Genomic DNA, 14,620 nt, shown 5'->3' with positions numbered 1-14,620 from the left:
GTAACTTTAAAAATGATGATTCTCTGTTAGATTATAAACACCAGAGCAGTAATGAAGAACGAGTTGCTCTGACAGACACACCGTAGAAGAATATCAGTTTATTCAACATACACAAGTAATAAATACACATTAAACACTTTTATCAAAATATGCCAGGACAGAGGTGAAAAAAACTAACTTATAACACAACACCATGAGGTTGTTGATTATTCAAAATGTACTCCAGAAAAGTAGCATAAATGTATGCTAATCTGAATGAAAAATGAATGCATGCAATCCAAGTGCTGTAATTATTAGACACTTGTTTGACTGACTGGCTGCACAGAAGGCTGATTGGACTAACACAGACTTACTTGCAAAAACAAAAAAAGGGTTTAATTCTTGTAAGTAATGCATAATTACATGCTTGTGAAGGATTAAAAAATAACAGGCCAAACATATATAATCTTCTTCTTTTTTTAAAAAAACTGGAGAAACACACAATAACATAATATGTGAAAACCACACTAATAACACTCAAAAGTGTTTTAATATCAAATTTCATGAATCAATTGAAACAAAGAAGAAATTAGTCCATTGCTAAGAGTTGTATCTGAATATGAGTTAGAAAAACAAATCACATCTCAGAATGATCTATAACAATGAGAAATTGAAAAACCAGCATTTCTTAATTTCTTTCTCCAATTGAATAAAAGCATGCTCAACAGCAAAACAATAATACAGATTACCAAGGGCCTGGAGCCAAACGGGCTCATAAAACAATAAAAATCACCATTCGGGACATTCATTTTCTATTTCCATGCCCTTGATATATCTCTTTCATTTATTGCACCACAAGATAATATTGCATAGGATGTAAGCTGTTACCAGCTCCTCATCGCCCAGCCATGATACTGTGTGTGTCGAAAAGGTTTCCCGCAAAACTAATGAAGATACATTTGCCTCTGAGTGCCAGTTTGTCTCAGCTAAAATAGTTAGAAGACTATAAATGCAACTAAAACTGCATTTCATGACGTTTCCAGCATGTATGCCAGCAGCTATTTGTCTTTTTACACCAATGGGATCACCATAGGTTTTCTGTGGTATAAACCTTTTAAAAAAAAAAAAGGCTGGATATAAACAGTTGTGCTTGTTGCCGCTCAGACGATTCCCCCACTAAGAGAACAAAGTTACCTTATCAGAGTCAATCTAGCAGTCCTGATTCTCACTGCATGTGGAGAGGACCTCAGCCTTGGACAGGAAGAGTTTGCCACTGGGACAAACGCAGACCTCGAAGAGACTCTGCGTCGCTCCAGAAACGCCTCCTCCACTCAGGGGGAGATTTGGCATCCGCACCGTCTCAGCGTCCAGCACCAGCTGCACGGCAGACAGAGTGGAGAGAGCATGGATGTGTTAACAGAGGGAACAACACAGTTGCACAGAATCAACGAGGAAATGTCCCTCTGCTTCATTCTCATCCACACACTAGTGTCAGTGAGTGAGTGCAAAACCAGTGCATTCTTCCATGTCATACATTAAGATGTATGACTGCAACTACTCTTAAATAAGGGGGTCAAATAAGTGCTTTTTTCAGTTAAGCCAAAATACAGACCACATTCTGAGTCATCCACAGTCTGTCAGCAAAGCTCACTGTTAACATAACATCAGAAATGTAAACCACTGCACAACAACACAACAGAGCAACAACACACAGCAACAACACGCTCCCAGAGCAGCTCAGTATCATTCGGCTCATTTTATAGAACTACAAACAAATGTACTTTGCATGTACAACCACAACAAGTAAATCAGAATTGTTAAACTATCACTGTGAAAGGCGTGAGACGCAGAGACGAGTGACGCAGTGTGTTGCTATAAGGACACTGAAATACACCTGAGGATAGTAGAAGTAAAGAGGTAGATAATGATTTTGCTTACCAGTCCAACACTAGACTGCAGGATGACATCCATGTTGGAAGCAGCTTCAATGTTGCCGTTTAAGGCTCTGATGTGAACTCCTTTCGGGGCATCCATACTGAGAGATCGAGTAGGAGACTCCAACCTAGAGTTTTTATTTAAAAAAATTAAATAAAAAACTAAACACACATATCTGTGATTAATTCATGTGCAGCAGAGTAACATAGAAGAGGGTTCAGGTTTTGTCTTCTATGTTCTTCATGGCCCAATCAACAGAATGTATCTGCCCTACTTTTGCACCGGGTAGGTCTACAAGTTTAATACAGTTGAAATACTCACCTCAAGTCTTTGAAAAGTTCAGACCTGAGCATTGGCACCTCCACTGAATGCTGGAACAGTGCCCCCTCTGGACCTGATGGAAAAAGACATGAAGACATAGTTCTGTGAGGTGGAATTAAATTCTTCTGGAGTCTGGGGACCTGATGTAAACATTTAAAGACTCTTCTTATAATCATGTGATTAGTATACATAAATACAGAATCTGATAGCCATCACTGTGAAATAAGGGATAAAAATGACACAAGAACTATTAAAACAAGCCGAACTTTTTGTGCTCAACATCATCCGTACGAGCAGCAAAGCTCCAGGTTTGTCATCCAGTCCAAAGCTCAGTTTCAACTGTTACTTATTATAGCACAGTAGCATGGCTGTGGAAAAATCAAATGCAAAAGAAAAGAGCGAGGCATTAGAGAGGAAACTGGATCCAAAAAAAGGTCAAAAGACTGAAGGGGTGTGTGGGTCTGACTGTGGTGAATGAAACCACTCGCCTCTCTGTGGGAAACACAAAGCTTTGTTTCAAGGATCTTACAAAACATGTCCTGCTCGACTGCAGCTGCCCGCTGCTCTGCGTGGACCAAAATGGCCCTGGGCTTAATGAAGCTGACACTGTCATTAATCAGCCGTCACAGTGTGTGGTCAGTGACCCACAGCACCATCAGCTCACACACACGCTGGACACGGAGACAATAGGAATGCACCGAGTGGACAGAGGAGACACAGCGGCTGATAGTTCATTATTTTAATCTTGAAATATGACACACGTGAGGGGTGTTGGGTGTACTGCTGGTTATTTTTGGCTCAAAAACACACGGTTAGAATCTCCTGTTAGTGTGACTGATCTCACCTATGTGGCATTAAGAGTTTCTGTTTTATTTGAAGTTAAAATCTACGGCCACCTAAGCTGGGGATGTTTTTTAGAATACTGTATTGTATTCAACACCTTTTTCTTTTTCTCTGACTGGAAACCGTAGTTTGTGTCACTTTGTAAACTGCATCATGGCAGCCTCCTCCAGTAAGATCAAATGTGTTGTTGTTTTAAATACTTCGTTCAGATAACTAAGTGATACAAACTTAGCCCAGCAGCTCCTGTGACCCTGTAAGCTAAAAACACAGATTTTTCTATATGGGCTTTGGTGAAAGGGAGAGTGTGGTTTACATAATTCTAACCCTAACTTATTTGCTTGTTTTAACCATAAAAGGACAAGAGAATGTCCTGTTACTAAGTGCTTTTGTCCATTTTTCAAGAATAACTTCTAATATCTGGTAGTTATTTAGAATTGACTGCATGTTAAAATACTGTTTTAACAATTTAAAATGAAGACAAAGTTTTATTTAGAAAAGTTCTACACGAACAACAGATTTTGTTGCATGTTAAATTAGAATTTTAAAAAAACAGTCTTTGTCTCAATGTGCAAACTATGCACAGGCGGTTTTTCCAACTCTCCTCTCTGACGACAAAGAGGCTGATTCTCCGGCTTCCTTCAACAGCGGGAGTGAAATGACCTTAATAACCACATGTTGACTTTAATGTGCAACTTCTCAGCTTTTAGAAACAGTTGAAATAACACAAACTGTTGTGTAAGTACCGCAATGTCGTCCATGACACGCTTGATGTTAAAGGGTTAAGATATACACTTAAGCAGGAGTGTATTTTAGTAGGTGAGCCTTTTGTTATGTCTCAGGCTGAGAGTCATAAATATAACTTCACAAAAAAAAACATGAACTATCCCTTTAAACGTGTGGTTTACTGAGCTCCTGGCATTTCATGTCTGGGTGCAGTTAATGATATCCACTCAGCTGTGGGACATGAGTGATTGGGAGAAGGACTGTATCTGTCTTTGTCCTTGGTTGCCGACCGGCTGCGCAGACACCTGCCGTCAAACATCTGTCATCAATATTATCTCTTCAAATCTGAAACACTTGTTTTGATCTATTGTTTGCTTCTTCTTTTTTTTGCCGAGTTTGGAAGCGGCGGGTGGCAGCTGCGGGTGTACCTGTGACTCGGAGTTTGTCTGGTCCAATCACAGCCTGTTCACCATCTGCACTAAACAGCATGTTGTCATTGTTGGAGTTAATGAGCAGATTTTGAGTGTGTCCCTGAGTCTCTTTTGGACCTGCAACGACAACAACAACAACGACGACAACAACAACATCAACAACACCTTAAGATATTATATGAAAAATCATCAAGATTTATACTTTAAATGAAGTTATAGAGACTTAACAAAGCTCTAATATGTAAGATTCTCTGAATATATACTGACAAACAAAGGTAAGAAAAGCTACTGTAACAAAATTAACAGATAAAAAAGTGAGGGCAACATATTTTTCACTACATTAGTGTTCAAGAAGAAACACATTTAAAGTAGGGGAATCAGTTAAGGGAATATTTAACCCACTCCAGCAGCTACAGCTGTGAAGCAGCATGTCATCCTTCCTAACAAGAATTTTTCTTTCATACAGCCAAGAGGATGCAGACTACTTTTTATGGCTTGATGATCAAGCGCGCGCGCACACACACACACACACAATTAGCAGGTTCATTTGTTGGCCTTTTAATTGTGACAAAATACCCCACTGCAGCCAGCGGTGAGCCATAAAAGACAGAGGTGGAGAGAGAAATGCTGCATTTAATGGATTTTAAATGGAACCTTAAGAGCGTGTAAATGGGAAGATGGCTTCTTGTCACTGGTGATGTTTGATGAGGGATCACTGCTGGACAAACTGCCCTCACACATCAGTGGATGCATGTGAATGAATGAATTCATTTATTTTGGTTCATATTCATTCATATTTAAAATCAAATGATCACTAACGAATGGTTATTTATTATAAAGTTATAGTTGTTGTTATTATTATTGTCAGTCCTTACTCTTATAAAGAGTTTTTGAGCCTGTTCAGTGAGTTGTATGTGTTAACATTTTTAGAGCAAGTATTTCTTTATCCCATCACCAAATATTTACAGTACATGTTTTTAATGTTCTCAGTACAACAACAGTAATGTCTGGCTTTAAACACGACCATTTCCATTACCGTCCTGGATTAAAGTGCTGTACCTCATCCTTACATTTATATAAAGTTTGTATTTTGTATAAAAACTGATTTATGTTTTTTCTGTTCCATAATTTAACCCCCGAGATTGAATCACACACACACACACTTTTTAAAGTTGTCCTGGCACACTGCATTTTTAAATTATATCCCCCTTATCTCTCTGAAAACAATGTCTTTATTTTTTTTACAAGGTTTTATCCACAGGTTCATTCCTCTGACCGAACAGGAGTTTTAATAACGTGTGTGTGTGTGTGTGTGTTTGTGTGTGTGTTCTCACCCACTGATATCCTCCCTGTGACATCACCATTTTCATTACGGGCGTTAAGGGAAACATTGTCTGACGAGTGCACCAGAAGTGAAGAGTCCTGAGGAAAAAAGAAACACAAAAAAAATATATACTGTCTGTCAGAAACGGAGAAATTGTAAAAAAATTAAATAAATAAAAATACAAATCATTCTCAGTATGTGGCAGGAAACAGTGTCACTGTATCAGACAGACTGTTCCTGAAACGTGTTTTCATAACTCCTGATGATGATGAACTAATTACCTTTCCTCTCACTCCACCACAAGGTTCACGTTTGTGTTTCTGAAAGAATTATCTTTGACATTCTTTGAAATAATTGCCATGGAAACTGGTGCAGACATTAAAGGACCAGTGCATACGATTTAGAAGTTGTATACCACGACAAAACAATACCTTTGGTGAACTAATAATGAAGTACAACATGTCAGACTCCCTGGAAAACTCACTCATTCACTCATCTTCTACCACTAGAGGGTCGTGGGGGGGCACTGGTGCCAATCCCAGCTGACATAGGGCGAAAGGCGGGGTCACACCCTGGACGGATCACCAGTCTATCACAGGGCCACATATAGAGACAACCATCCACTCTCACACTCACACCAACGGTCAAACGGAGTGTCCAATTTGCCTAATCCCCAAATCTGCATGTTTTTGGACTGTGGGAGGAAACCAGAGAACCTGGAGAAAACCCCCCCACACACACACACACACGGGGAGAACATGCTCCCTGGAAGATGACCTGCAAAAAAAGTTCTCTGGACCTTTAATGTCACATTCAAAATGATCTGTAATCACTTTGGTGATCCCGGACCTATGATTCTAACACCACCAGCACCTGTAAAACTAATGAGCTCAGCCATGGCTACTTTCTGCTTTATTAAAATGATGGCTCTATTTGTCATCAATAAGTTTATGTTTTAAATCAAAAGATTAATAAGGGCAACTTTTAGGAGGGAGGAATCAAGAGGAAGGGAGTAATGGAACATTGTGGATGCCAACTGCTGTTAAACACCACTTCCAACCAACTTATAGGAGAAAAATGACTTTGGCTGCGTGTTTATCCTCCACTGGCTTTGTCCTTACATAAAGATATTTCCTTATAATGGATGTTTATTTATGGAGCCACATATTAAAACTCCCAGCTGCAGATACATTTATTATTGACTTAATAACACTAACTGCATAATGATTTTGCTCGAGGAGGACACACGCCTACCAGAGAGAGTGAATTCTAAGAAACGGGCAAACTAAAGGTTTCACTGTACATGGCTTATATCACAGTAATTATAGCAGTAAGTTAGCACTAATGCAGCTCTGTGCCACAAGTGCACGCATGGTTGCCGTGGGAATAATACACAACTCCTTATATGGACATCCCCCCCGGATGTTTATAGGTCACATATTCAGGCTTTAAAAAATGTTGTGTTGTTGAGTCAAAGTTAAGATTAATTATATCGCATTTTTAAAGTAGCAATAATTCTTCAGAAGTCACTGTGATGTATTTCCAAATTTCACTCACACTTTGCTCAAGTGTTGGTGAAACTTTTTTTCCTAGGTTATGCTGGGAAAAAAAGATAGACACTCTATATTGCACATTCTTATAGTATAGCCTCATCCCCATATTACATGTTTTAGACTGTGGGCGAGAACCCGGAGAAAACCCACTCACACACGGGGAGAACATGCAAACTCTATGCAGAAAGGCCCTTGTTCCAACCGGGGCTCGAACCTACCTGGGTCTTTTTGCTAACCACTACACCAACCGTGTGGCCACATTGTGACATAATGATGGAAAAAAGCAGCCGAAATGCTCTGTGTTCTCGGGGTTAAAGGAAACAACCAGAGATGTGAGATTTAATAAAATTGTTAAAACAAAGCAACTTTATAAATCATTAATGTTCAAACGTCATTTCAAAATAATAAAGTATCTTAATTTTTCACGCCAAATATGAGGCGGTGGCTCCGAAAATTCCTGAATCTCATTAAAAATCCAGAGTGTATTAGAGAAAGTGTCCATCCCTAAATGAGGCATACATTTTCCCTTTTAATGAGACCCATAAAGAAAGAATGCTTAAAAAATGCTGCTATGAGCAAGAAAAGCCATAACATGTAAACAACTGCAGTAAAGTGTTCCCATCTGCTGTTAGCAGGCAGGCTATAAACTACTCTCCACCACAAATATTCCTGAGGTTAATGGGGAGCTCACTGCATCCCTGCCACGTGCCCTGTGTGCGACTACCAAATCCAGTTCATTCTAAAACACCAACCAAAGAAAGTACAGTCAGAAATATGTGATTCACTCACTAAAGACTAAGCCTGTGCAAAAATCCAACTCGAAATCTAATTTAAAGTTTGGTAAACAATGAGATGAAATAATAACCATGCTGTCAGGCCTACTTAACTGTGCAAACAACAGTCTGGGAATTTGTTTGGAAGGAGATAGAAGAGGAAGGAAAAGCAGAAGGTAGAGGGAAGAAAAGAATGTGGGGAGACGAGAGAAGGGAAGAGAAGTGTGTGTGTTCTTGATTAGCCTACTTCTCTGGAGTGGATCTCCTGAGCGTAGACGGGGAGCAGAAACTCAGACTCGCCGTCCTCCAGCTTCACACCATCTGAGTGAACCTGCAGGTATCCCATGCCTTCCTGCAGCCAGGAGGAAGAAACACAGCGATGTGTTCAGATGATATATGGACAGTTAGGAGGTGAGAAATCTTTATTTACACCATTAAACCACAGGGTATAACCAGGTGTGAAACACATGTGGAAATGTTCCCTGGAACCATTTTAGAATGAGACAACCATGTTTAATCTATACAGGCATTTCTCTGCAACCCTATTTCTAAGGAACTGCTTCAGTTTAGGACTAAGATTTGAATTGTATTTAGGTTAAGGGGTTAGGGTTGAGGTTAAGGATAAGGTTTTGTTTACGTTGACCAAATGAATTGAAGTGAGTAAGCGTCCTTAAAGGGATAGCTGTGTGAACCTGTGTGTGTGACAGTTTGTTGCTCTGTTCCTGCATAAATCTGTGGATGGCATCTGGACTTAAGACAGGAAGCTGACAAGACTCCAGGAAAAACAAATACAAACTAACTTGTTCAGTCAGCAAACTGCCACATCGTGATGGATAATGCTGCTGCTCGTGCTAACACCAATGCTGGATCAATATGATGGATTCACTATCAAATCCTACATGAAAATACACCATATAGCGTGTGCCGGCAGTGATCATAAGCAGGTACACTTGCAGATAATACTGTGTCATCCTCCCGGCTGAAAGCACAGACTGCCAAGGCGAGTCAAGCGTACCGTGTTGAACCACATCACCCGCAGGATCCAGATGGTGAGAGCAAAGTTGACCACCAGGATGATGATGAGCAGCAAGATGAACAGGTAGAGGCAGCGCTTCCTCCAGCCATAGATGCCAATCTTGTAGACATGGTCGTGCACCGGCCTGGGCGTGTCGCTGCCCCGGGTGGTGCTGACATACTGCTCCCGCACCATCTGCTGGCTGGGCACGACACACAGAGGCGTTAGAAACAGGAAACAGATGTTGTAAATGCAAACTTTAGTACATTGTAAATAAACAGATTACAAAGACAAAATCCTTGTATTAAAGGTCTACTGTGTAAGAATTAGTGACATCTATTGGTGAAACAGCAGACTGTGACAAACGGAGGACTCCTCCACTCAGCCATCATTTCCTGAGTGAATCAAGGAACTACGGTGGCCTTCACAAACCAAAAAGGATATTGTTCTTTCTGTTTCTGTTGGTTGCCACCATAAAGCAAGGCCCTTGCCTGAAGTAGATATAAAAGGCTTTTTCTAAGGCTACAAAAACATTTATTTATTTTTAACTGATTACACACTTTTACAAACATATATATGGGATTATATTACATCTATGCCAATAAATCAACCTTTAAATGATTTTCCCAGTGACCTGTGGATTTAAAGTCACTCTTGAGTTAATGTAGATGGTGACAGACCTAACATTTGTTCTCCGCAAGCTCATGAGAAACATTTGTGTCTAATACCCAGCTTTAATCCATCCTTGAAATTGAGAGTTAGGAACAGCTGCCAGCTGTGTCGCTAAAACGGTGGAGTGAACCTAAACAGTGATGCTGAATAACTGAAACATTACCTGAAAGTCACTCCTATCTGTGGAGCTGTGAAGAGTTAAATTGCATTTTTCTGTGGTAACAAGTGCTCATAGAATCCCAAATTGATATAAAATATTGCTAAACAGCTGTGTCTGTACAGTCTGACGTCACTGTGGCCAGAAAGTTTGATTTTTACTGCATTAGTTTGTTTTTGCAACTTTGTTTCCTGGACAGTTAGTAATACTGAGACTTTAATATTATATATATATATATATATATGTATACAAATATATGTACATATACATATATATGTATATATGTACATATACATATATATATATGTATATGTACATATATATATACTGTAAAAATGTAAATAAAAATCAGCAAAAGCATTTTAGAGTTATGTTTGGGCTGTTTATTATCTCCTTTTTGGAGAACAATATTTGTTACACCTTTGGAGAGTTATGTCTTTGGAATGACTCAGCACAAATGTGCTGTTAACAGATTCCTAGTTCATAAATGTAAAATAACTGTATCGGACTAATATCAGTATCTGAATTTTTCATTTTTCCTTTGAGTTTTGATGAAAGTGCAGCCTTAAGTCATACATTGTTAATATGACTATGAATTGCTGAGGACAGTAACAGATATTTCCTATTGGTTTGGTCTGAGGTGTGTCTCTCTGCTCTCTGAATGAAGTCACAGGGTGGGTTTTCATTTTTGACAGTGAGTTTTAACACATCCGGCAGACTCCAACTCCACAATGCCTAATGCCAATGTAGTTTCCAGCCTTAATTGTATACATTGAACCTCTGCACATTGTCTTGTTGACACAGTGTACACACACACACAGTATGTTATTCATGAGCCCACAGCTCACACACAGACCCAGTGGATGTCTGGCCCTCTTTCACAAACGGAAAACTTGACTGAATTTCCAGGAGTCTTTTTTTAAAAAAAAGGCAAAAGTGTAGGAAAATGCCACTTATTACAGAGCAGAGGCAGAACACTACCCACAGCAGCAGCACTGACGAGAAAAAACAACAACCGAGGAGATGAATGTCAGCATATTTCAAACCACAGCGAACAAATGTTTTAGATTCAGTTCACGTGAGTGCACGCTGACCTCACAGGCTCATATCCAAACCCCCCACTACTCCTCCTCCTCCCCCCCAGTCAGCAAATCTGGACCATCCAACACAGTGACAACAGGGACAGATTTTTACAACAACACAGGAAGTGTGCGTTGGCGCACAGTGGAGCCAGTGACTGCTGCAGAGAGACGAGGTGTCACTTTCTGATGATTAATCTGCATTAATAACCAAACATGGGCTGCAGAGAGAGCTTTCAGCGAGAACATGGCCTGGAGAAAAAGCTGTCAGATAAAACTGAAGATCATTTCTTTGAGTCAATAAAACCAGACCAGGCAAAGTTGGTTGTATTTCTCTCGCCGTGACAAACTGCCAGAATATGTAGTGCTGCCACACCTCCATTTTATAGAAGGTATCTGATCACAGACGTATATCTTAGGCTTTCTCGGCTGGGTTTTCTGCGCTCGATGGGACCCAGGCTCCAGTTGCCGTGCTGATTTACATACGTGACAGGTGTTGCATCTTGCTGCCATAGCTAAGGCGTTTTCCATCATGTTTAAGGAGTCGCCTCTCACACCAAAAGGTAACGCTTACTGTGACATTAAAAGATTTTCAGCCAGTGATGAGAACAGAAGAAAAAGATGGCTGACTGTATAAAGTTGTATGAACTGGAGAAGATGTTTCAGAGAAACTATGAAAAAGACTCATCACCTCCAGGGCTTGTTTCTCATTGTTTGCCATAAACACATGGACAGAAAAGACTGAGATTATTTCTATGACTAAATCTGCTTCTCCACAGGACCTGTCACATGGCCTGTGAGCCCAGGCGTGATGAATGGCCCTTATATCAGAACCAAATGAATGGATGCTGCTAGAAAGAGGGAGGGGGGGGGGGGCAATTTCCACACAGAGATGTGGAAAACAAAAGTTGTCAGGGAGTAAGTTCGATGGCGTGCTCATTTCTTGCTCATATCTAATCTCGTTTGTATTTGTTAAGGTACCTGAGTGAGAATGAGTCATGGCGGTAAATTGAATCTCAGCAACACAGCAGAGCAGAGGCAACGTTTAGTGAGGGCGTACGCCATAGCGTGTCCTAACTCTGCCAGTTTCATTAACATAATCTTTTCCATCACAAACCAGTGACTGTTAAATTGACACCATTCCGATATCTCCACACGTAACCAGCCACAGATCATTTACATGTTAACATGTTGATGAGCCAAACGCTGCACGGTGGGCAAATGAGCGATAAGAATGAAAAGAACTCAGGATTTGTTCATTATGATGTTTAATGAATTTGAGCTCACAGAGTCCAATTACTTTAAATGAAAGCATTAAGAAGCCTCCCTACTTAAGCAGCCGTTGGAAGGAGGAGGAAGTGACTGTGAGGCGTCTGCCAGGTCCAGTTTCAGTGTTACCACTAAACCATCAGCCACAGACTGATCCTTCCATAGCAACCCAAATAAACACTCCCTCAACTGCATCGCTGCTCAGCTGCCAGGAATGCTCAATTTATGTGACATTATGGTCAGAAATACAGTCTGATCAGAGAGTCTAAGAGGACAATAGTTGATCTGGTTTATGAGCTTACAAAAACTCCACAAACATGGATCCTACACCACAGTGGAGAATGCTTAACTTCTTGGCTTGTTCGCAGCGGCTATTCATCCATAGACACTCTCTGAATTAACCTTATACACAAGATGCTTCCTGTCAGACTCTGTCTCTGACCTCTGGACCAGAGCGAGGGCCAAGTCAGGCAGAGTTTCCGCTCGTCCAACAATCCATAGGATCTTATTATTATTATTATAAGTGAGAATCCAGGTTTCCCGCTGACCCGAGGCTTGACATGACTGAATGCCAGAAGCTTCAGTGAGTTTTCAAAGTTTGAATTGTTTAGCCGTTGTTCATTCATGAGAGTGTGTAGTGATAGAAAGCTCAGCACAGGGCTGACGTTTCTGTCTGACTTGTAAGTGGCCGGCAACATGTCTGCTGTGTTACCTTACCTTCTAAAAATAGGACACAACATTGTAAACTAAATTTAAAAAAAGCCTCACAGAGGACACACACTCAGACATACTTTAGGTTTAGGTTTAACTTCTAATGAGACACAGAAGTGCTGCTCACAACGCACAGAACATTACTGAGGGGCTCTTTTGCAAAGTTATTTTTGTATTTCAATATAGTTGGCCATGTATGGTAAAACTGCAGACAGCTGGCAACTAAAAACAGTTTTTCCAAATCCCCAAACTACCTCTGTAAGGAAAACAGAGTAATCCAAGCACAGAATGAAACACGTGAGTGACATAGAATGGGGGAACATGAAGAAAAAATGGACAATAGGTCATAGTTTACTCAAATAAAACAATTTAACAGCATCTTAGGAGACAAAAAAACAACAAGAAGACTGATTATTTCTGTAAGAAAGTGCAGAGTACTCACTGTTTAGTGTTGAGACAGAGCAGTCGTCTATCCTAAGCTACAATAAGCAGAGCTCGAGCTGGTACAGGAGCCTGAGAAGCAGCAGTGCCTGAGCTCCTCACACGTCTGTCAGCCACTTAACAGCTGTGTGCCATAAATCCTGCTCTGAGAGTGGCCAGCAGTGAATCACCACGAGACGGCGCTCCCTCTCCCCCTGACTCCCTCTGGCTCCTTAGCCTTCCTGCAGACATGTGAATATCAGAGAGAGAGAGAGAGGAGGAGGAGGAGGAGGAGGAGGAGAGGTTCAGTCTCTCTCTCTCTCTCTCTCTCTCTCTCTCTCTCTTTCACACACAGAGAGGGAGAGGTTGAAAGAGCATCCATAATAACAGTAGACATACCAGTGAGTCACTTTCTTTTACCCAACGCTTAAACACTCCATTCTAAAAAGAGACTTCAGTCATGGCTCGAAACATGAAGTTGAGCTTCTCTCTGCAGGAAGGGTGGAACTTGGGCAGTCACTAAACGTCAGAGAGGCAGAGGAGACAGACAGCAGACGTATTAATAGACATGAGCCGGGGAAAGGCAGCAGTTGTTGGGAGTCTTGTTCTGAATTATTTCAACTATAGTTCAGCTTATTTACAAAACTTTATAAAACTATCAACTCAGGACTGTCCATCAGTTTTACTGTAGATGTTTTATTACAAGTATGAACACAAAGTGTGCTAATTACATATTCGTGAATGAATTAATGAATGGACTCAAATGTAGTAATATTTATTCGTGAGAGGGAGATTTTCAGTAAGGCACCAATCAAGAGCATGTCATTTAATCGCATTAAAATGCAAAACCAGTCAACTATCAGCCATTTTGACATGTTTTAGCAGCAAAAGCACATTAACAATTGCTCTGTTCAGTTCACGCAAAGACAGTGTGACAGTGGACCTGCAGTCGCTCTGAAACTGGAGAAGCCAAACATTCCCGAGCCATCATCAATGTGATTATTTACACCTGGGATTTTCCTCCTGTGACCTGTCAAAATGGCTGCTGTGCAAAGGGCCTATTAGTGAATTGAAGGTGGACATTTTAATATTATAAAATAGCAATTATTTTACAACATACTGTATTGTGCATGTTTTCTCTTTTATATTCATTTAAAAAAAGAAAGCTTAAATGAGCTGAAGAATAGAACATTTGATACACGCTGATACATGGCACAGCTGAAGGAAAATGTCCCTCAGTATCACACACTGTGATTAGACTGCTCTGTGGACTGTGTGGTTGTGTGTGCACTGAATTTTACATGTGTTGGATGAAAATTTGTCAGATTTGCACCACTCACCTTCAGTGTGAATGTAGCCTCATTTACTCACCTTTGCCCTTCAAAGGTGTTACACAGTCCATCACGACTCAGCAG

At 40.5% G+C, this 14,620-nt stretch overlaps 1 protein-coding gene across 1 annotated transcript; it reads right to left on the bottom strand.

Moving 5' to 3' along the window:
- Window positions 1-83: 83 nt before the first annotated feature.
- sgcg (sarcoglycan, gamma) lies at window positions 84-13,444 on the bottom strand. Its single transcript, XM_058633260.1, has 8 exons — window positions 13,228-13,444; window positions 8,898-9,099; window positions 8,130-8,234; window positions 5,567-5,654; window positions 4,230-4,349; window positions 2,236-2,308; window positions 1,918-2,041; window positions 84-1,356 (listed from the first exon to the last, which is right to left on the bottom strand). Exons 2-8 carry the CDS (start codon window positions 9,090-9,092, stop codon window positions 1,189-1,191), a joined length of 873 nt encoding a protein of 290 aa, XP_058489243.1. The 5' UTR covers window positions 9,093-9,099; window positions 13,228-13,444; the 3' UTR covers window positions 84-1,188.
- Between the last annotated feature and the right edge of the window lie 1,176 nt (window positions 13,445-14,620).

The sequence above is a fragment of the Solea solea genome, chromosome 7 (assembly GCF_958295425.1).
Source record: "Solea solea chromosome 7, fSolSol10.1, whole genome shotgun sequence".
NCBI classification, from domain to species: domain Eukaryota; kingdom Metazoa; phylum Chordata; class Actinopteri; order Pleuronectiformes; family Soleidae; genus Solea; species Solea solea.
This window is presented reverse-complemented; position numbering and strand designations above follow the sequence as displayed.

Excerpts from the sequence above, each read along its gene's own strand:
- sgcg (XM_058633260.1), bottom strand. The coding sequence starts at position 9,092 with ATGGTGCGGGAGCAGTATGTCAGCACCACCCGGGGCAGCGACACGCCC. Across the intron at positions 2,309-4,229 it reads AGACAAACTCCGAGTCACAG|GTCCAGAGGGGGCACTGTTC; the intron begins GTACACCCGCAG and ends TTTTTCCATCAG. Across the intron at positions 1,357-1,917 it reads TGCAGTCTAGTGTTGGACTG|CTGGTGCTGGACGCTGAGAC; the intron begins GTAAGCAAAATC and ends TCTGCCGTGCAG.